Source organism: Sminthopsis crassicaudata, chromosome 2 (assembly GCF_048593235.1).
Source record: "Sminthopsis crassicaudata isolate SCR6 chromosome 2, ASM4859323v1, whole genome shotgun sequence".
Lineage (NCBI taxonomy): Eukaryota > Metazoa > Chordata > Mammalia > Dasyuromorphia > Dasyuridae > Sminthopsis > Sminthopsis crassicaudata.
The window spans coordinates 586,351,989-586,374,584 of record NC_133618.1 but is presented as its reverse complement, the minus strand read 5'-3'; the positions used below and the strand labels follow the sequence as shown (position 1 = coordinate 586,374,584).

The 22,596-nt window shown below is 34.1% G+C and overlaps 1 protein-coding gene across 8 annotated transcripts in view; it reads right to left on the bottom strand.

Annotated features, from left to right (window-relative positions):
* The window catches only part of PDCD4 (programmed cell death 4), a 48,381-nt gene that overhangs the window by 12,029 nt on the left and 13,756 nt on the right, over nt 1-22,596 (bottom strand). For 3 of the 8 annotated variants that reach the window (XM_074295582.1, XM_074295584.1, XM_074295583.1), the window contains 4 exons: nt 10,623-10,800; nt 9,564-9,671; nt 3,480-3,782; nt 1,345-1,439 (listed from right to left, as the gene is read on the bottom strand). In XM_074295582.1, coding sequence (XP_074151683.1) covers nt 1,345-1,439; nt 3,480-3,782; nt 9,564-9,606 — 441 coding nt within the window. In that variant the 5' untranslated portion in view covers nt 9,607-9,671; nt 10,623-10,800. Of the gene's footprint in view, nt 1-1,344; nt 1,440-3,479; nt 3,783-9,563; nt 9,672-10,622; nt 10,801-13,124; nt 13,995-14,954; nt 15,292-22,596 lie in introns of those variants that run through there. The other 5 variants (XM_074295579.1, XM_074295581.1, XM_074295585.1 and 2 more) reach the window with 5 other exon arrangements.

Here is a 22,596-nt window from a genome sequence, read left to right as displayed (position 1 = left end):
ATGATTTTAGGCAAATCTCTTAGCCCTTTTGGGATTCAGTTTCTCATCTATACAGTAAACTGGAAAAGACTTAATGAGCCTATTAGGTACATTTAAATTCTATAATTCTACAAAAGTTACAAAAGCAGCCAATTTGAATCATGTTACAAAAATTATACTCCATAAATTCAGGGATCTATTAAACTGTAAGCTAGATACAAGCTGTCTGCCTTGCTTTCTTTCTGAGTCATAGTTAAATAGATGCTAATCAAAATGTTTTAAAAAGAAAAAACTAGATTATTTAACTTTTATTAAGTCACAGCATCTCTGGACCTCATTTGAAAGTGAGAAACTTGAATGCAACAATTAGAAAGGTTTCTTCACTCTTTAATATTCTTTGAATCTAAGAACACTAAAGGCATCCCTGCCCAGAGTTTTTAAGACAAATGGAATTAGCATATGAGCATAATTTTTTGTTATATGTAAATTAAATTATAATTGTATATTTTAAATATAATATTTTTCTTGAGAAAGAATATCTAAGAAAATTCTATTTTTCCCATACATAAAATGCATAATGAATCCAATACAATAAATTATCTGAATTTGACATAAAATAATAAGAGTAGTTATTTTATATCACTTTTGATTTTTAATATTTTAAAATAAAAACCTCAAATTTAATAACTACTAAAAAAAAGTTAAGTGTATGTTAAATCTTACCAAAAAAGTCTGTAATGTTACAAATTAGAAAATTTAAGTGGATTTCTCACTGACCTTAGTCAATCCATATTTGAGTACTTAAATATGTAAGAATTAAATTGCAATTAAAATAACAGCACTTTCAGAGTTGTCAGTATATGCATAATCATCATTTTTCAAAGAAGCTAAAATCCAAAAGTCCAAAAACTTTAAAATTTCCACACAAAAACAGTCTTTTTCTCCTCTCCAACCAGCAAGGAAAAAAATTTAAAAATAAGAATGTTTACAAGCACTTATAGGTGATCAGCAAACAAATATAAAAGTGAGTGTCCCTGCTCTCAAAAAGTTTACACTATACCACCTAGTCTTCAAAACTAATTTAGTCTCTTCAGTATCAATATCATTACCAAAGACTATGACCAAAAGAAGCCAAATTATTCAATATAATAGCAACTATTTTAAAATTTAACCCAATTTGTTTAAGTAAAGAGACATTTACATCAAATAAAATTATTTTAAACAAACATAACTATAACACACATTAGTTTGAATAAACATTTTAATTAATGCATCTAAATGATTAACATTGAAAGTTATTACATGTTTGAAATTTCTGTGTGAATTTTTTTTGTTAAAATTACAATTTTTAAAAATGTTAATTACCTGGTCATCATCATAGTTAGGATCTTTTACATCTACTTCTTCCACATCATACACCTGACCAGGAGTACCCCATACACCTTTGCCTCCTGCTCCACCTGATATAATAAGTTAAAAGTTGAGAAAGAAAAGAATACTGCTTTTATCACATATGAATAACTCACATACCATCTTAATACTACTCACATATATTGTAACTGAAGAAAGACAAATAAGCAGTGTAAGAATCAGTTCAAATATATTTGGCAAAAATCATATTATTTGGGAAGGTCTGTCTGTCTTTCTCTTTTTCTCTCTCTCTCTTTCACACACACACACACACACACACACACTCACACACACTCATACATGTTAGGATCAAACTTTGACAAAAAGTCTTATGAACCAGAGGTTAGGTTCAAGCCTTCAACATTGAAATAAATAAACTGAAATGAAATTTTCTAATTCAATTTTATTCAATTCAAATCTGATCCATCTTCAAATAAGTAAAAATAATTTCTATGACTTCTTTGTGCAGTGTCTCTTTCCTCATTGGCTCTTAGATTTTTTCTCTGTATCTTTTAATGCAAATTAAGTCAGTTCTAAATTATGGCATCAGAAATTTAAAAATGATAAACTACTAAATATGAGACTTATTTAAATATGAATAATTTCAATGCTCACTATTTTTAAAGCATGATGTATTATTAATTTCATTCAACTCAACAAACATACCCACTATTTATGATACTTATGCAAAGAATTAAAGATGATATTGAGGGGGAAATGAAATTTAGATCACATATGCTCTTCATAAAGTTTAGGTCTCTAAAGAGAAATGGATGGATTTTTGTACTTTATCAATACAGTGACACCAAAAAAAAAAAAAAAGTTTTTATCTGAGCTAAAACATATTCTAAGTTGTCTCTTTCCATTTCAAAATTACTTTTATGTACAAATCCATCAGTATAATAAAGTCTTAAAAGTTGCTCTTCTATGTAAGTTTATTAGAATGTTTCCCTCCCTAGGTTCAAAAGTACTAATTACAAGAAATAATCCTCAGTTACTTCTAGGAAAACAATTATTTACTATGATAATGCAAAAAGTAATCTGGAAAGTAATTATTTAAAAATAATCTAGATTGTAATTATTTGTTATAATGATGCAAAAAGTAGACTATGATGTTACTGATAATTTAATATTTGTGTTGTCTACTTTCAATCCCAGTAAATGGTTTATACCAAGAAAAGTCCCTCCCCCTAGTTCAAAATGGTATTGAATTAAGTTCTACTGTGTGATTCAATCATTCCAACATGAATTGCAATTCATTAAAAAAACTTCAAGAAAAAGATCAAAGTTGCAGTCCACACCATTTGCAAACAGGTAAAAACTTAATTTGCATTGAATTTACTCTAATATATGTGTCAGATTAATATGAATAAATAAGTATTACATTAATACATTATGTTATAGACTCATGTGAACAAGACCAGAATGTCAGTAATCTGGCCTGTGAAAATAGGAATACACCAAGCCAGTTTCTAATCAATTTTTTTGATAAGACATATGTAGAGCTAAATCATGATGGGCAAACAATGTTACATAAAGAGCCTATGTCCCTTTTACACATAATGCCCAAGATATTCATAGCTGAGAGTCATGCACACCAGCAATATAAATCTTAGAAGAGTATCTATAGTATCTAATATAACACAATAGCATCTAGTTTAAAGCCAAATATAAATTCAATTTAACTTTGCACATTTCATAAATATATATGCCCTATGTTGGAGTTAACATATATTTCTATCACGTTTAATATATATTGGACTACTTGCCATCTAGGGGAGGGAGTGGGGGACGAGGGGGAAAATTGAAACACAAGGCTTTGCAAGGGTTAATATTAAGAATTATCTATGCATATGTTTTGAAAATAAAAAGGTTTAATGAAAAAAAAATATATATATATGCCCAAGATGACTAAATAAACAAGTTTTAAAAGCAGGCAGCATTCTGCTTATTGTATATTTATATAACAAAATACAAAAAACACTTCTTTTTATTTCATGCATCTCTCTTACTCTCAGGAGAGTCAGAAATACTAGGAAAAAACAATGTTTTTCTGTCATTTTCCTTTGAACTTAACCTCTCACACCAACCTTTCTTTGGTAGTCCCCTTCCTTTCCCAGATCGAGAACGCCTGTCCAGCAACTTCCCCTTTGGACTGGTTGGTACAGTAACTCCACTTCTTAGGGCCTCTCCTCCATTATCACTAACAGAATCTCCTCTCCCCGAATCCCGGGAAGAATTCTTTCTCAATCGTCTCTTTGCTTTTGCATTAATTCTAGCTTCATTAATGGAGGACGCAGGAATCCAATTTCCATTTATTTCATTTTTTATTTCTTCAGTCCCAGCATTTTCTTCATCACCAGAAAACAGAGAGTCACTTAAATTATCAGATTCTCAAAGAGAAAATAAGAAAAAGAAAAATTCTTAGTGTATTCTTTAAGCTTCCATTACCAAAATAGTGACAGCTTTAAGACTACAAATAACTGAAAAAAATGGATCTTTTTCCGAGTTGCATGCAACATATATTAAATCTCTTAATTCCATCAAATAAATTTTACTAAAAGAAACTTACTATTCATAGTCTTGTTCATGTCAATTTTAAGCATCATTTCTAGAAGAATTGGTTATAGATTAAAACCAATTATAAAAATCATTTAAATTTGAGAGACTGAGGTTAAGCATGTAAATAGAGATCCTGTGAAAAAAACCAGTGAGGAATACAAACTATATGGAAGTATCCTGGCTACAGAAAAATGAATCAATGAAGAAACTTACACATTTGAATGTCTGAAAATAAAAACAAATTAAATTGTTTTTGAAGCCTGTAAATGAGGCCTCCATGGATACAAATACTTCTGATGGTATCTGGTCAAATACTGGTAAATTAAACAATTTTAGTAAATCATTCAGAGTCACTGAAAATTCAACGAAATGTCAACCCGCCTGAAAAATGACTTACAGTAATAAGCCAGGTACTCTGATAGAGCTAAACAAAATAATCTAGCTACTAAATGAAATTTCAATGGCTCTTTAACACTAGAAAGACCAGAATTTAGGAACACCTTCAGACTAAACCACATCAACAGATGGTGCATTTTTTAAATCCATTAGGCAGAGCAAATAGAAATAGTAGGATAAATATTTTTATTTCAAATATTACAATATTATTTTGTCATAGTAACATAAAATTATATTACACTAAACTATACAAATGTGCATGTGTGTATGTACATATGTATATGTTCTTATATATATGCATATATATGTATTTATAAAAAATTTTGTTAATTGATGCTCCTAATACTTTTGGTGATAATTACCTAAAGTCTAACAACTTAGCTTAGTAATCTACATTTTTTTGAGATCCTCTAGAATGTACTCACAATCTAACTCACTAATCTTATCTTCAGCAATTACATGTAAAAATTCCACTTGTCAAAATAATTTACTCATTATTCTTCAAATATACCAGTGCACTCCCATCTCAATCCCACTCAGCAGACCCTTGCTAGAATATCAGATTCACTACATTCTACTTATCCAAGTCCTACTCTTCCCTAATCAACATCCAATTAAAGTCTCAAATCTTTCATGAAACTTTTCTTGACCACTCTGACACGAGTTCCTTTTCTGAACCAGAATAAGACCAACAGCAGCACTTCAATTCATTGATAATGTACCACTAATCTGGCACTATTTATATGCCAACTGATATTGCTGTTTATCTTTTACATCTATATCCAATCCCCTTCTGCCACTTTGTAGACCCAGAACACAGTCCTATAAAAATAGCTCACATCATCTAGCTTATTTTTTTTACATTAATCCCCAAAGGTGGTAGCTAATTATTATCCCTTCTTTGCAGAATAAGAAGTTAAGGTCCAGGGAGAATGACTTCAATTCACAGTCACAGAGCTAGCAAGTATTGGAGCAATGGTATCAAACTCAATAGAGACCTCTCCAATTGCAAACTGACCTAGAAAACCACAAACTACCATTATATTTTGTAGTTTTATTAATTTTATTAAACATTTCCCAATTATATTCTAATCTGATTCAGTGTCAAACTCTATAAGGCTTTATCTTGTACCCAATCTTATGATTTTAAATCCAATATTCTTTCAATTAGTCCATTAACTGAACAAAGATCCCTCTCAATAGATGTTCATTAACTATAATGAATACACATTTAAGTTTTTATAACATAGTTTTCCTGAGCCAAACTAGTTGACCATGGTAGTTCACTCAAATCATAACTAATGACTTTGATATTTTAAAACAGGGCTAGGTAGCTATATATTAATTTTCCCAATAGATTTGGACCATGGATCATATTTGGATAATGAAATATTTTAAAACCTTTTTTAAAACAACCATACCATCTAGGATTGTGACATTTTTATAATGTGTAACCAAAAAAAAAAAAAAAAAAAAAGGTCTAAAATAGCAGAATTATAAAGCTGAGTTAAATGGGGCACATGCTAACAGGTAAGCCAAAAATCTGCAATTTTCTACCCTGTCTTTACCCTATTTCTAAATATTTACCCTAATTTCTGTATTTATCAAATTTATGAATCAAGAAGTACCTATTGTGTACTCAGCATTGTTAGTATCTTATAGTTTATAACTTTATAGTATGTTTGGAGAAAAACTAGTGTACATAAAACAGAAGACAAGTACTAAATTATATGATATAAACTATAAAAACAAGACTTCAGAGACAGGAGAGATCAGCATAGACTGGAGAAGTTAGAAGTAAAGAAAAACTACTACTAAAGACAGATATGGGATAAGTAAAAAATCAGTTAATGGGATGAAGATATGTTTAGTTCTGGGCATAAGTTTAATTTGGGGTTATAATAGGACATTAAAGTAGGAAAAGTAGGCAACTGAAAATAGAAAGATATAGTGAAGATGCCAGATCAATTGGAGATGCAAATGTGGAAATCATTAACATAAAGATGAAAGTTGAAAGAGTAAAAAAAAAAAAAAGGAAGTCAGGAAACAAGATTATAGACTACCACAGTTACAAAACACTAGAAAGAAAAGTAGCTACTTGTTAAATATTCAAAGGAATAAAAGAACCAAGAAAATTATGATATGGAAGTAAAGAGAAGAAAACATTCTAAGAGTAGATGGTTCCAGATAGATGAATAATACACATAAAACATAAGGTGTCCATTCTTCAATTAAGCAAAGCTGCTCAAAATTAATCCTGGGGATGATGTTTGAACTATTCTCAGGATTACAAGGAAAAATTTCAATTTTCATATATTGTATCTATTTTTCATTTATATGTTCTTGTCCTTCAACTTTTTTATCTCCATTTATATCCCTATATCACAATGCTTCCACATATGTAATTTTAGTGTCAATTTTATAATTGCATATGTGTATTGCATATATTTTTATCCTGTATCAGTTACTTTTTTTAAGGTTTAACTTCATTTGCATATATTATAATTTTATGAAAACAGTAACTCATTGATCTGGTCTCAAGAAAACCAAAAGTTAAGCAATAGCTTCATTAAAGAATGATAGGATTTCAAAATAGTTTTTCTTCAACATTCAAACTGATATTCTCTCAGGAATATCTAAAATGAAAAAGATCAAAACAGGGGTCCATTAGCAATACTATTACCAGACCAAAAGTCTCAGTTAATCTTATTTAACAAACTTTGACCAATCTCAGAATGACTAAGATGACAGGAAAAGATAATAATGCTGGAGGGGATGTGGGAAAACTGGAACACATACATTATCAGGGGAGTTGTGAACTAAGCCAACCAATCTGGAGAGCAAATAGGAACTATGCCCAAAAGGATTTCAACCTATGCACATCCTTTGATCCAGCAGTGTCTCTCCTGGGCCTGTATCCCAAAGAGATCATTAAAAAAAAATGAAAAAGGATCCACATGTGCAAAAATATTTGCACCAACCCTTTTTGTAATGGCAAGGAACTGGAAACTGAATGGAGGCCCATCAGTTAAAGAATGGTTAAATGAGTTATGATATATGGTTTGTTATAGATTGTTAAATCTATAATAGATTGTTAAATGATCAGTAGGATGACTTCAGAAAGACCTGGAGAGACTTACATGAACATCAGTGAAGTGAGTAGAACCAAAAGAACATTGTACATAGCAATAGAAAAGAATGTGATGATCAACTATGATAAACATGGTTCTTTTCAGCAAAGTGGTAATTCAGGCCAATTACAATAGACTTGTGATAGAGAGAACCATTTGCATTCAGAGAGAAGACTATAGGGACTAAATACGGATCACATAGTATTTTCACTTTTGTTGCTATTTGCTTGCTTGTTTTTTTTTTCTATTTTTTTTCTTTTTTGATCTGATTTTTCTTGTGTAGCATGATAAATGTGGAAATATATTTAGAAGAATTGCACATGTTTAACTTTTTGAATTACTGGCTCTCTGTGGGGGGGGAGAAGTGGGGAGAGAAGGAGAAAAATTTAGAACATTAAGGTTTTGCAAGGATGAATGTTGAAAACTATCTGTGTATGTATTTTGAAAACTAAAAACCAATCATAAATGTTGGCCAAGTTATAACAGAACAACTTCAAAATTCTGCTATAGGACTAGTCATATTGAGTCACAATTTAGTATAAGGTTCTTAGTTGGACCCTGTATATGATGATTTTGTCAAAAGCCACAAACTATGTGAAAACTAGATTCCTCCAAAATCAACATGTGTATATAAAAAATTTATATATAATTTAAATCCTTAAAATCTGATATTTTCTTCCAAGTGGACATTTTTTCTACTTTATCTAGTCAATATATTAAAAGATAAATAATTCTAAAAAATAGCATTCCTCTTTAACATTAATTATTATAGGAGTTTTTTCAACTAAAATATTTTCCTAACTCACTTTCATTAAAATGGCAAGATTTATATGAACGGATGCAAAGTAAAATGAGAAGAACTTTGGGGATCATTTTGCACAGTAAGAGCAATGTTGTAATGATAATCAACAATGAAAGATTTGGCTACTCTGACCCCAGAGGACTCATGATAATAAAATGCTATGTACTTCCAATGTGGTGATGTGGTAGTTGTAAACTTGAATTGAAGATGAAGTATGATTTTCTCACTTTTAGTTTTCTTGCCTTTTTAAAAATATGGCTAATATGGAAATATGTTTTGCATGATTTCACATGTATAATTGATATATTATTTGCCTTCTTAGTGGCTGAGGAAGAAAGAAGAAAGAGGAAAACATTTTGGAACTCAAAATTTAAAAAGAAAAAAGTTTGAAACATTTTTAAATGAAAATTTAAAAAAAAAAAGTATAGCTGTACAGTAGCTGGGACCTTCATTTACCCACATCAAAGCTGTATATGCTGCTTTAAAAAAAGCTGCACATGCAAGTTCTAGAAAATAGATTTCAAACTCTCTATAGAAATTTCAATATTAATGAAAATATAATGATGAAAATGACATTCAAAAAAAAATAAATGAAAAATTTATTTGGTATTATGTACAACCAAAAACATCATTGCAACTTTACAAAATCTCTCCAGTGAAAACTACAAAAATATTTTAAATCAACAACAAAGAGCATCTCTGATTACTTTGACACACGAATAAGCTAATAAGTAAACATCTTTATTCATTCTTGTAATATTCAAAATGAAGTTATTTCTGAAAGCTACTAAAACATTATGAATAGTTTTGGGAGATTTTTTAAAAAGAATTAATGAAAAACCAAGCATATTTTTCTAAATTAACCAGAACCTATGACTATATATGATTTTTTTAAAATCCTGTCTTCCTTTATGTAATGTTCAATATACTAAGAGTTTATCATTAAGAGATAAGATTATATGAAGTTGATAAATAGAAAACTAGGGAACCATATGATTTTTTCCTTATTATGAATTTCCTAGAAATTCACAAAATAGCTCAGTCCAAAATATAAAAAGGAGTGGGAAGGAACAAATTTCAAAAATGGTATTTTCTTAAATTAAATAATTGATAGCCCCAGTAAGTAAGAGACAGACATATATCCCATTTTCATGTGGTATACTTGGGTTTTTCTTTTGTTTTTTGAAAATTAAGATCATGTTATTATCATTCTTTTGTACAATACAATTTGGGCCAACATAGTCTCACAAAGTACAGTTGAAAAATCAAATGTTATCTCTTACCTGTGGGATGAACATTTAGTACTTGCTCATTTTCTACTTCCATCGTTGCTTAATTACACTTGCACTGATTAGACAAATAGATGGTCGTTTTTTGGGCTTTTTTAGTATCTATTAAAAAGAAAATTAAGTTTTGATATTATCTATTAGTAATAATTGAAATCGGCTCGGTTTGCTAAACATTTGAAAACGGAATCACAATACTTAAACCCTGTTAGGGGTTCACTTTGTTTTCAAAGACTGAAATCAAATACTTGGTAGGATAGTATTATCCTGGCAAATCCAGCTAACATTAAAAGTGCCCAGATTTCAGCATGAATTGGACAATCCCTTTAATCTGGAATAAAATGACAACAACTGCACGCACTTTTTTTCCTCCCCCCAATACCACTAAATTTCAAAATTTCACAATTGTAGAAAAAGATGAATGTTGTAAGTTTTCCTCAGCAGTAGATTATGGGAGTTTCTTTAAAATATAATTGACATTCTGGTATAAAATATCTGGTATAAAATTTTAGTATAATACTTTGACATTATCAATTAAAGTTAGATTGAATCTAATTTTTCTTATCTCTCAAATAACTGTTATAATCTATTATCATTACCAACAAAGTTGAAAATCAGGTGTATTTTATACATTTTAGCAAGAATGCAAAAGCCTAATGATACTTGTATCAATGTTTCAAAGGGTTTTGGAGAAGTATCTAAAGAGTTTTAAAACTCTCAATACTTGGAAGCTTCATTTAAATTAATTACCATTTTTTCTTCATCAATTATATAAACTAATCTTGTAGTGAGAAAAAAACTGAGGAAAAAACACCAAAATGCCAAAAATCATATTTACATCAAAATCAAGACATAATAACTGGAGTGTACAACCAAGAGGGGTTACATAATCTTCAATTTTTCATATAAAATCTAGCTTATAGACTGACTATTCCTATAGCTTTACATACAATATGCTTTAATTATTTAAGCATATTTTAATATCAGATTTGCATAAAAGTAAAAAATAACTCCATTGAATATTATTTTTTCTTCTAATACCATTCAAATAGTTACCTCATCCAATCATTCAGAATTCCCCAGTGTTCTGAAGCACTAGTATTTTATTAAGAGTGTTCACTATGTAGTTCTCACAATGGTGGGGAATCCAGATTGGCTGTTTAGTTTGTGAGGTTACTTTCTTTGTTCCTGGTAGAATGTTCCATTACAATCATTCCACTAGCAGTGTGCTCTCCTTTTAAAAAACAAAATGCACACATTAATGAAGCTTCCTGATATATAAGTTATGGACACATACTTATATTGGTTACAATATAACCTATTGTTACTCAGGATAAAGAATGTTGTATCATTTCTTAAAGAAATCAGAAACCAAATATGCCTTAAAACTACTGAATGTTTTAATTTCAAAATAGCAGATATATTCTCCTTAAACCTAAAGAAAATATTAACTAGCCTAAGTAAACTAGCTTCTTATAAACAAGTTATAATTGTCAATTAAGGAAGAAGCAGCTCTATGGCTTCAAAAGATGAATAAAATGAATGTTACTCTTTAATTTCACAAAAATTAAAGGATTCCATCACATATAGCCACTTTTTAACAACATGACTGCCAACACCACCACATTAAAAAAAAAAAGAAAATATAATTTTTACAAAGATATTTTGTGCATATAAATATCCTGCAAAGATATAAAAGTCAACAAATGTCCTATCTTGTTGTCTCATGTAGAAGACTATCATATTATGTGCCTCTGTGTCAAATAAACTAGACATATATTTGGAAACCCTTCGTCCCATTGGCTTTATGTACAATAATTCATTTGAATGTTGTCTGCAGATTCTTGATCCAAATACACACACATAAAGAGCACTACACTCAAATCTCAAAGGCTCTGAAATGATCAGCTTCCCTACTCAGTAGCTGGATAAATAATCTCTTCTTGAAGTCTGTTTCCCTATCTTTAAAAGGTTTAGGATACTTTGCATTAAGTAAGGTTCAAATAAGATAATGTGTACAACTCTTAATATGAACATTATCAGTATCTGAATATGACTATTTTAAAATTAAATGAATGCATATCTCAAACTCCAAATTTTATTTCCCAAATAAAAAAATCTGTTTTTGAGGTTAACTGACAAAATGATTAAAATACACATAAATTATCAGACTGTTGTAAATATATGAAAATTTGAAAAACATAATGCTTTTGGTCACTAAAAATAGCATATTCACTATTTTAAATTACCAAAATATTATGGAGACAGAATTAAATTATCATAATGAATATTAATTAGCATATTTATCTATTATAATTGGTCCTGTTTAGTTTAATTAACATAGCAAGAATTCCTGCTTCTTTGAGGAATGATTACAATAAAAGATTCAATCACAATTGACACCACCACTTGCTACTCTCTGAAAAAAAAAATAGTCTAGGGTCTTATGCCTAATCTCTATGATCAGTATTGTGTATGTTTTAAAAAATATTTTCTTTAAATATACATTTAAAAGATAAGTTGTCTGTTTCTAAAAACTTAAAAATAATTTGGCCTAAGATTCTGAACCCCACATCCTCAATACCAAACCACAAAATTGAGGTTTTTCTTTTTAAAGGTATGCTTACCTGTCATCTAAAAACTACCCTACTGTTTGTAGGGTAAGAAAATGTTTCTACAATGTTCTACATAGAAATATAAATCAGTTTCACCGCTAAGATATTTCTGAATTAAAAAAAAAAAAAAACAAAAAAAACGGAGAATACTCTATTCTTACTTTTTTGCTAAGAAACATAAAAAATCAATATTTAGAACATGTATATATCAATTTAAAAATTCTTTAAGTTCTATCAAAACTTTTAACAAACATTTATTCCCAAGACCTTTTACCCCACCCCCAAATCCAACTTTATTTGGTTAAACCATAAGCATCTTACTGATGCACAATCTGTGGGAAAGACTAGATGGTATTTTTAGCACTAATTTCTATCTCTTTGTGTTATGGATATTTGGGGGGAAAAATGACCAAAATCATTCCAAAGATGCAAAGTTTTATTTGGAAACTGAATAAACCCATCTTAGCACAAGGTTAAAGGTCCAAATGCAAATAATCCAGGAGTCAATATCTGCAATGTTCAGATTTTTAAGGCAAAACTTAAAAAACATTGTCACTTCCAATCCTTTCCTCCCTCTCTTGTCTTCCCTCAAAAAAAAAAAAAAAACCAACAAACAAACAAAAAAACTTTTCCTGAAACTTTGAGAAACAAAAAATAATTCAGTCCAAAGCAGGGAACCATTTTAAAATTTAGCTCCATTTTAAAACATCTGCTCAAGAACTTATCTACCAACCTCCTACACAGCCACCAAAAATTAATGAGATTGTATTTGCAGATTGCTTTGAGTTTTAATTTATTAAGAGAACTAGCATCTCACAGAAATTTATATTGTGATAGACATGGTTCCCAATTGCCTTTATTTGCATTGGTAGATGAGATTCATTTTATTTTGCTTTTTTAAAAAGACATTAAAAACTTTAGGAAAGAGAGATCAAGCATTTACCTTCTTTGAACACATCTGATATTGCTTTGACCCTCTCCTGTTCCTAGCCCTTATTTCAGATAAATCTCTTTCCCCAGCAAAACCAAGGCCTATCTCTTTCAGACTTTAGATATCAGGCATCCCTTTTTGAGAAAAAAAGTGAAAATTCTCTTCCCTATCTACTTAAAAGATTTCCCACAAATCCCTAATTTATGACAAAACCATAGGACCCAACAGCAGGCTAGTCCTTTAAAGGGAAAAAGCCCTAAAGGGGTATGTCTCCTCCTAGATGCTAGGGTCTGAAGACTCTCTCTTTCTACTCTTGCTGTAAATAGGATATGAGAATCTACAAATAAAAGGCCCTCTGTAGATGGTTTTCTTTTAAGATTCCATGAAGGAGAGGAGGAGAAAGAGGAAGAAGAACAAGGTCTTCCACTAAGAATCACAATCTTAGAACACCCTCTCCCTAAAAATTGATATAGGGGGAGGGGAGGGTTAGAAAAGTACAGGCATTCACTCAAATACAGGACTTCTTCAGCAAAAAGGATTGATCCTTTTGGGTTACCTCTTCATAAGGAAAGAGTGGCTGTAGGGAAAAGAAATTCTTTCCCCTCTAATTGGGGGTGTGTGACAGGGAGAGTGAAGAGTAGGGAAAGGAGTCTCTCTTACAAGAGGGCCTGGGAGGAAGCCATGAGAGTGCTCCCCTCTAAGAAAGACTGGGAAATAGGAAAAGGGGAGGGGTGCTCTTCCCCTCTAATGAAAGCTGAGACAGAAGCTTTCCTTTTTAAACCGGGGTTAATAACAGAGGAGAAAGGTCTCCCCTCGAACGGGAGCTGGGAGGGAGGAACTCTTCTCTACAACAGGGGTTAGGAAATCGGGAAGAGACGCACCGCCCCCCGCCCCCCACCCCCCAGCTCTCCCCCGAGGAGCTGGAGGAAAAGATTAGAATCTCCTTTCAATTAGGGTCTGAAAAGAAGACCTTCACTTTAAAGACAGCTGTAAAGGAGTACGGCTGGGGGGGAGGGGGTCTCCCCTTTAACAGAGACTGGGAGAGGAAGTTTCCCTTCTAACGGGGGCTGGAACGGAGGAGTCTTCTGTCTAACGGGAGCTAGGGGAGAGAAAGGGAGGGGTCTCCCTTCTAACGGGGACTGCGGGGGAAAACGGGGACCTCCCCTCTAATGGAGGGATGCTTGGAAGGGAGAGAGGCTTTCCCTCCTCGTGGAAGCTGGAAGAAGGGGAAAGGCTTCCCCTTTTAACACAAGGGCTGGGGGAGTGGGGAGAAGGTTCTCTTCCTCAAACGGGAACTTGAAAGGATTAGGGGGGCCGGGGTCTGCCCTCTAATGGGGGTTGAAAAGGGAGGAGGTCCTCCCGCTGATAGAGCCTGGGAGAAGGAAAGATCCCCCTCTGACCGAGGGGGGTGGAGGAAAAAAGGGGGTCTCCTTTCTAAGGGAGCTAGAAAGGAGAAGGGGGTGGAGGAGAAAAAAGGTATCTCCAACGGGTGCTGGGAGGAAGAAGGGGATGTCTCCCCTCTAATGGAGGCTGAAAAAAAGAAGGGTTTCTCCTCTAACGGAGGCTGGAGGACATAAAGGGAGAGAGGAGGGTGAAAGGGAGACTAGGGGTGCCTCCTCTAATAGGGGCTGGGAGAAAAGGGAGAAATCTCCCCTCTAACAGAGGCCGGAGGAAATAAGGGGGTCCCCCTCCAACGGAGGCTAGAGGGAAGAAAGGGATCTCCCAACTAACGGGGATAGGAGAAGAAAGAAGGGGGGCTTTCCCTCTCGGGGGGCGGGGCCCTCTCCCCAGAGCGCTTCGTGGCATGGGGGAGGGAGAGTGGAGGGAGGCGGGGAAACCAACCTCCCCGCAGTCGCCGGCGCAGTCGCAGTCGCAGTCGCAGGGGGCCAAGGGGCCTTCCTCGGGGTCTCGGAGGAGGGGGGTGGGGTAAGGTTCTGCAGGTCCGCAGCTCGGGCCTCCCTGTCCTTAACGTGCGGCCGCCTCAGCCAGGGAGCAAAAGAGCCTGCCGGCCGCCCAACCGATACTAACCCCTCCTCGGGCCACCGCTGCCGTTCGCACCGCTCCCGCGCCTCGCTCTGCCGCCGCCTCCGCCGCCGCCGCCGCCGAGGCTGCTGCTACCGCTGCCGCCTCCTCAGCGCCTCTCTGGCCTCTCTCGCTCTGTTTGTTTTTGTTTTGTTCTACCCAGTAACACGGGGGCGAGAGAGCCTTGCTGATTGGTCGTGGCGCGGGGGTAGATTGTCCAATAAGAGCGGCGGAGCGAGGAGTGAAGGAGAAGGAGGGAAGGAGGGAAGGTGGGAGGGAGGAAAAAAAGGGTAAGAGCTGAACGCCAGAGAACGATCCGTAGGCGCATGCGTGTCTCATATCTCTGGAAAGGAAGAAAGGAAAAGGAGAGGGAGAGCGAGGAAAAAAAGTGGGGGTTGAGGAAATGAAAACTAACTCCAGGGAGACCTGGGTAGAGGAGGAAGAGGTGCAGGGGTGAACGCACTGTGGGCTTCCAGAGTTCTGACTTCTGAATAAATTTGCTTGGCTGTTTCTTTTAAAGCTTCTCCACCACTTGCTGTTTTTGCAACATCTCCAGCTTCCCCCTCCCCCTTTTCCTTCTTTTCCTGTACTCAGGTTAGCGCCCTGGTAACTGCCAGCTTCTTTCTACACAGGAAAATATCATCTGACTTCTTTCTCCCTTCAGGACCTTTAGCCCTCATTCCATCCCTCTCCTCTCCCCTGAATCCGCCCCACCCCCCCACACACACACCATCCTCCGAAGCACCCGGGAATAAGCCGTTCTTTGGGTCCGCGAAAAGAGATTGGAAAGAGGAGAGGAGACATATTTCCTTAAACGGCTGGACCGTGCGATGCCATGGAGAGAGCATTCTGTTTTTAATCAGGTTCAGCTCTGGCACTTAATCTCTCTGGGCCTCAGTTTCTTCTGAAAAATGAGGGGACTAGAATAAATAAATTAGAAGGTTTCTAAATGTATGCTTGTGTATTTCTTTAAGCCACCTGACACAAATTAAATACCCCACTTTCGTTTTTTCCTTTCATAGGAAATCAAAGAATCTTAGCCCTGTAAGGGAACTTTAAAGCGGTCCTTTCAATTCATAATTACATAAGAATCCGTAGATTTTTATTTTGTTTTGCTTTTTTTTTTTCTCATGCTAGAAAAAATCCTTAAAATCATCTAGGCCATCATCCCTCATTTAATAAAGGAATCCTGAAACAGTCCTTGAAAAAGAAGTAGATTTGCTCAGGAAGAAGGAAATAGAACTAGGGTTTCTTAGTTCCCAGATCAAGCTCTATTCCCATTAGACTGTGATGTTTCTTTTTAGTTCTGTCCAGAACAGTCTTGGAATTGGACAGAGTGCCATGTTTGGTTGCATAAGGCTAGCTAGATCATAGAGTGCACAGGGAAGAGTGAAGAGATTGAAAAAGTAGAAAGGAATCAAGTTATGTAAAGCTTTAAAAGCCAACAGAATTTTATAATTTTTTTCTTAGAGATAATAAATAGGAAGTTGCTGGAGTTCAGTATGGAATGACATGGTGAGACCTGCACTTGAGAAAAATCATTTTGGCAGCTGAGTGAAATTCTGGTAGTTGGAATGGAGAAAGATTTTAGAAAGGGAAACTTGTTAGAAGACTAATAAAAGAGACCATGCAGGAGGTGACTCTTGGGTTGTACTTGCATGAGTGGAGAAAAGGCTTATATAACACATGATGTGAAGGTAGAAATAGGAAGATTTGGCAACAAATCAGATGGGTGGAGAGTGGCACGGAGCCTGTGAACTCACATAACTGGGAGGATGGTGATGCCCTCTGAAGTGATGAGGGCGTGGGGGGGGGAGATAACGAGGTTTAACTTGGGAGGAAAAGAAAATGAGTTGTTGTGGACCTGTTGGCTATATGAAGGATGGAGCAGAATGGGAAGTTTTGAGATAGGGAAATTAATTAGGAGGCTATTGCAATGATCCATAAAATCAGGAGATTGGGCTATCAGGTCTTTAAATTTCTTTTCTATCTTAGCATTGTTTGATTGTATGTGAGATTCAAAGGAGAGATATGGCAATGCTGAGAGAAGGTAGGTAGTACTAGTGTCAGATAAAAAAACGGGTCTTAGATTTCATGGGAAAATTTCACTTGATAAGCATTTTGTGACTCTCACTTGACCTGGAAGCTTTCTGCTTGGCAAAGAGAAGACAATGTACCCAATTCATATTACAAAGGCACTTTGGATATTTGTTGGTGAAGAGCGTGCTCAATGAAAATGCTCAAATAAGAATAAGAAATAAGAATTGTTATCACTATCCTCAGAACTGCCCAAATGACTTTTCTTCCCCAATAGCCTTTTCACTTAAACAGATCATTATTTGAGAAAGTAAGGTAACCTCAATAGCCATTCCTTAAAAGTAAATGTTCTGCTAGGATTTATCTTCAGCCCTCTTCTCTCCCTACACTGTTTCCATGGCAGTCTCATAGATCATTAGAGCTGTAAGGGAATTTAAAGATCTTAACCTAATTCCACTTTACAGAGGAGGAAAAAGCCTGAAGAACTGATTTGTGCACAGTCACCGTTAGTAAAATGGTCATTCAAATTCAACTCTGCCAACTTCCTTGGTTTTCATTCCATTTCCTTCAATCATCACCTATATACCGCATTCTCCTAGATCAATTACACAAACATGTTGATTCCCTACTCCACACCAGACACTGTACTAGAAGCTGAGGATACAAAAACAAAACCAAAACAGGTCCTGCCCTCAATAAGTTTACATAGTAGGATATGACAAATTCCCAATAAATAAATGAGAAAGTCTGTAGTAAGTAATCTGTATCTCCATCTCTGACTTCTTTCCAAATTTGTTACCTTCATAACAATCTCTTTTTCACTTAGTTGTCCCATTAATATCTCATATTCAAAACTTCTTTTATTTTCCAAAAAAATTCCTCTATTCCTCTTTACTTTCAGAAAAGTTAACCTCACAAATTAATTCATTCAACTCTGGGGCTCACCCTTGAGAAGATTTGCCTGAAGTGTTGATCAGAGTAAATAAATAAAAAACCTCACTTGAGCTGCTTCTTATCCAGCCAACCCATCAGGACACTCAATGTTATAATGTTCTTCATACATCAAGTACTTCAGAATTGTTCAATTTAATCTAATTCTTTACTTATTTTAAAAGAGTAAGGCATTCATATCACTATTTGGCAAATAAAGAAAATGAGACCCAGAATGTTAAAGTGGTTTTTACTACTACTAAATAGCAGGGCCGGGAACAGAAATTGTGTCCCCTGAACCCTGGTTTAGTGATCTTTCCATCACATCATGCTGCTTCTCTTTAATAAAGGATTAAATATTTAAGTCTACTAATTCATCTCCAATATACAGTGAAAGCAGTCCTAAAGAGATTGGTAAGTATGGGAAATTATCTAAAAAGATTTTTAGAAGTTATGTTACCAGGGTCCAGGACAATATTTAGGAATTTTTCTCAAAAGCAAAAAGTAAAAATCATAAAATAGTGTCATCAAGGTCCAAAGAAGTAATCTTATATTTAAAAAATAAAGTTCTAAATGGAAATAAAAGCCAATAAGCTTTAATTCCCAATTCATATTTTTCCCTGCTACTTCCTTTTTTTTTTTTAGTATATATACTATAGCAGTGGTATCAAAACTTACCTAGAAAGGGTGTGTATGGAATAGCTACTAAACTATGCAGGAGAATCACTGAAGGCCTTATACTGACCTAGAAAGTCACATATTAGCATTATCTATTTTAATTTCATTTTGTTTACCTTGTTAAATATTTTCCAGTTACATTTTAACCTAGTTCTGGCAGCACTGAGGAGTGTTGCTGGCCACAATGCTGCTAGCAAGCCATGTGTTTAATACCTCTGATTTAAAGCAAAAATTTTCCTTACAAAATCAAGCCTCTTTTGCTATCTTTGGGCCTTTGGGACAGGTCTAATTATGACTTCAATATTTCAATTAAAGATTTACTTCTCAAAACTCTCTTAAAGAAGCTCATGTCCATAACCTGATTAAAATTCTTTCATCTGTCATCCTAGCCCCTTATAATGACAAAATCTAACTTACTTGTTTTATGTGATTAACATATTACCACACCTTACCTATAATTACATTATATAAACTTATAGAAGGGTTAACCTACTCACATTCTCCTCCCTCTGGTTCATTATCACATCTTGTCCCACTTAGTCCTTCTCAAAAAGTTCTTCATGTCCTCTGATTCTCAGGCAATCAGAACATGTCTCATTCTTTCTCTAATGAGCTAAAGCATATCCCTATTTTTTAACCAGCCACTTGAATCAGTTAGTCACTGCATGAAGTCTTTTCTTGCCTCTCAAAGAAAACTAAATAACAAGGTTCAAAAGAGCTTTTGAAAACAGAGTAAATTCTCTGGTGAGAACAGCTTCCTGAAAAAAAAAATTTTTGAGGCTCACTATGAACATGGGGCCCTCTCACCCTGGATAAAAAGGGAATAAAATGGGATTGAGGATTAGGAGAACAAATTCTTCAGGGAAACACCAATAGGAACAGGAGAACAGAGAAATGATTGAGGAATGCACAGAAGACAGAAGAGAAACACATAAAGAAAAGAGAATTAATTGGAGTAGTTAAACTATTATGGTATGGCGATGGGAAAACAACAAAACTCATGGCCAAATGGAAGAGAATAACAAGAAGAAACTGTTCATTGTTAAATAAATGTACTCTTGAATTTTAAAAACTACTTTGTACTATTATAGGTTATTCCATTCTTTATCCAAAATTATAAAAAAAATCATGAACTACAAATGATGAGAGAGGTAAAGGAGAATAACTCTGATGACATAGAAATAGAAAAAGAAATAATAACAATAAATCTCATCACCATTTATTTGTTTTCCTTACAAACTTCTCTTAAAGTAGTATTAGGACCATTGTGGGCTTTAAGCCTTTTCCCTTCTTCAGGGTGTTTATTATTATGCCAAGAGAGAGCACCCTATGCCCATTTCTGAGTCTTTTGTCAAACTCAGGGCCCAGAGTATTAGAATGTAGCACATTAAATTTGGCTAATCAAAAATAAGCAGATAGACAAATAAATCATAATTACAAATTAAATAATCAAATTCCATAAGAAATTCTGAGGAAGACATAGTTGTTAGTGAGGTAGGTAAGGAGTATACCTTGAAGATTGTTTAATTCCCCTATAATGCTCTACTATATATCCATCAATCATGGATTTATCTAAACCCCTCTTGAACTTATTTAAGAGAAATAACATGATATTGTAGAAAGTTCATAGAATATTAAATGACAAATTTGAGGGTATGCTTTTCCACTACTAGCTCTTTGGCTTTGGAAAGTCACCTTCCTTTTTTGAACCACAATTTCCCCAACAGTAAAAGGAAGAGGTTTAGATGATTTAGAAAATTTAGATGATCTCCTGATACCAATGGGGGTCCATTTTAGCAGGAGTTTACTAAACACAAAAAAGTGACTTAAGAGAGTCCAGTGCTATTTATGATAGGGTATAAATCATTATCATAGATCTTCTCCCTAGCTGGGAAAATATGATTGACCACCTGTGATTCTGAAAATCAGCCAGTAAGCTCTCATAGTCATACTTTGTCTCATACTCATGTTCAAATGCAGAGTGAAATCACTGAAGTTGGTAAGTAGTCAGAAGAATTTTCCTGGGACTTTAGGCCTGAGTTTTTAAGTAACAAGTATGAAATTTCTGGGGAACTTACACAATCAATTGGGAAGTAGCCCTAGGGGGTATTTTAAGAGATGATATATAAGCTATGTGGTACATGAAGTCTCTGCATTATGAGGATAGGAAGCTATATAAAAGTTTAGCAGGCATGCATGAAAGATCTTTGAACGAGAGTTAAGAGATTCTAGTCTTGGCTTTGTTATTAATTCACTATATGTCCTTTGAGAAGTTCAGGGTCTCAGGATCTCAGTTTCTGCTTCTGTAAAATGAAAAGGCTATACTTGAATGATCTCTAAGATCCCCTTTAACTTTAAAATTCTATGAATAACAGAGTAGCCGGAGCTACATCACCTTACCTTACCTCTTTCTGTGTTCAGTTTCTTCATCTATAAAATGGGGATAATTATACTTGTACTATCTACTTTACAGAGATATTACAAGTGAAGCATTCCACAAGTTTGAAAGACATTATAAAAGGGAGTTATTATTATGCATAAATAATGTAGTCATATTCCCAGGTTTTCTGAGACAGTCTCATTTTCAAAGGTGATTGTGATAATGAGGTAGGTACAATGAAAACTCTATTGTGAAATGATGTGTTCTTATCTGGGGTTTGAAAAATATGGCCATATCTATAGATGAATTTATTTATCATCTTGTAGTCTATGGCTCTTTGTATCTATGATCCATTTCAGTTTCTGATTTTCTTTGTCTTTAATATGGTCAAGCAACTCTGACATGGGAATAAATTGAAATAATATGTGAAAGGTTTTCATTTGCTTCATCTCTTAACAACCTTACTTTTTCTTTGTAAACCTTTTATTCAGCCTACTTCAGCAGTTCTGGGTTCCATGAAACATGAAAAATTATAGATAAATAGTCAAAGTATATGAAATAGGCAATCCGCAAATTAAAAAAAAATGCAAAAATATATCAACAAACACAAAAAATTCTAAAAGTCACAAATAATAAAAGATAAAAATTAATACAACTCTAAGGTTCCACTATAAGCTTAGCAATAACAAAAAATGGCAATTTTGGTGGTACTCATGAGATAACAAGGACATTGTTGGTGGAGTTATGATGTGCACCAACCACTTTGGAAAGTTATTTGGAAATATATCCCTAAATCACTAAATTGCACATATGCTTCGATTCATTCTTATTGTATACTTTGCAGCATAGTATAGTGTTGACCTCTTTCTCCTCTTGAATACTCTCTTCTCTCTGAATTTTTGTGATATTTCTCTCTCTTGGTTTTCCTACCCACCTGACCTGTCCTTATCAGTCTACTTTGTTGTATTTTGATTCATGTCAACCAATCAATCAATACACATTTATTAACATCTGCCAAGCACTGGGGATACAAAAAGAGGCAAAAGATAGGCCCTGCCCTCAAGGAGCTTATAATCTAATGGAAGAGACAACATGCAAACAAACATATATATAGGCTAAATAGGAAAGAATTAACAAAAGGAAGACACTGGAATTAAGAAAAGTTAGGGAAGATTTCCTGTAGAAAGTAGGATTTTAGTTGGAAGGATAATAGTTAGAAGTCAATAGGTAGAGTGGAGGAGAAAGAATGTTTCAGGCAGAAGGGATAGCCAGAGAAAATGCCAGGAACCAAAAGATGGAATGTCTTGTTTGTAAAACAGCTAAGAGTCTAATGTAACTGGATGGAAGAATATGTGTTGGCGAGTAAAATATAAGACTGGAAGGGGGCAAGGCTTTGAAGGCCTTAGAATGCTAAATAGAGCCTTCTGTATGCTCTGG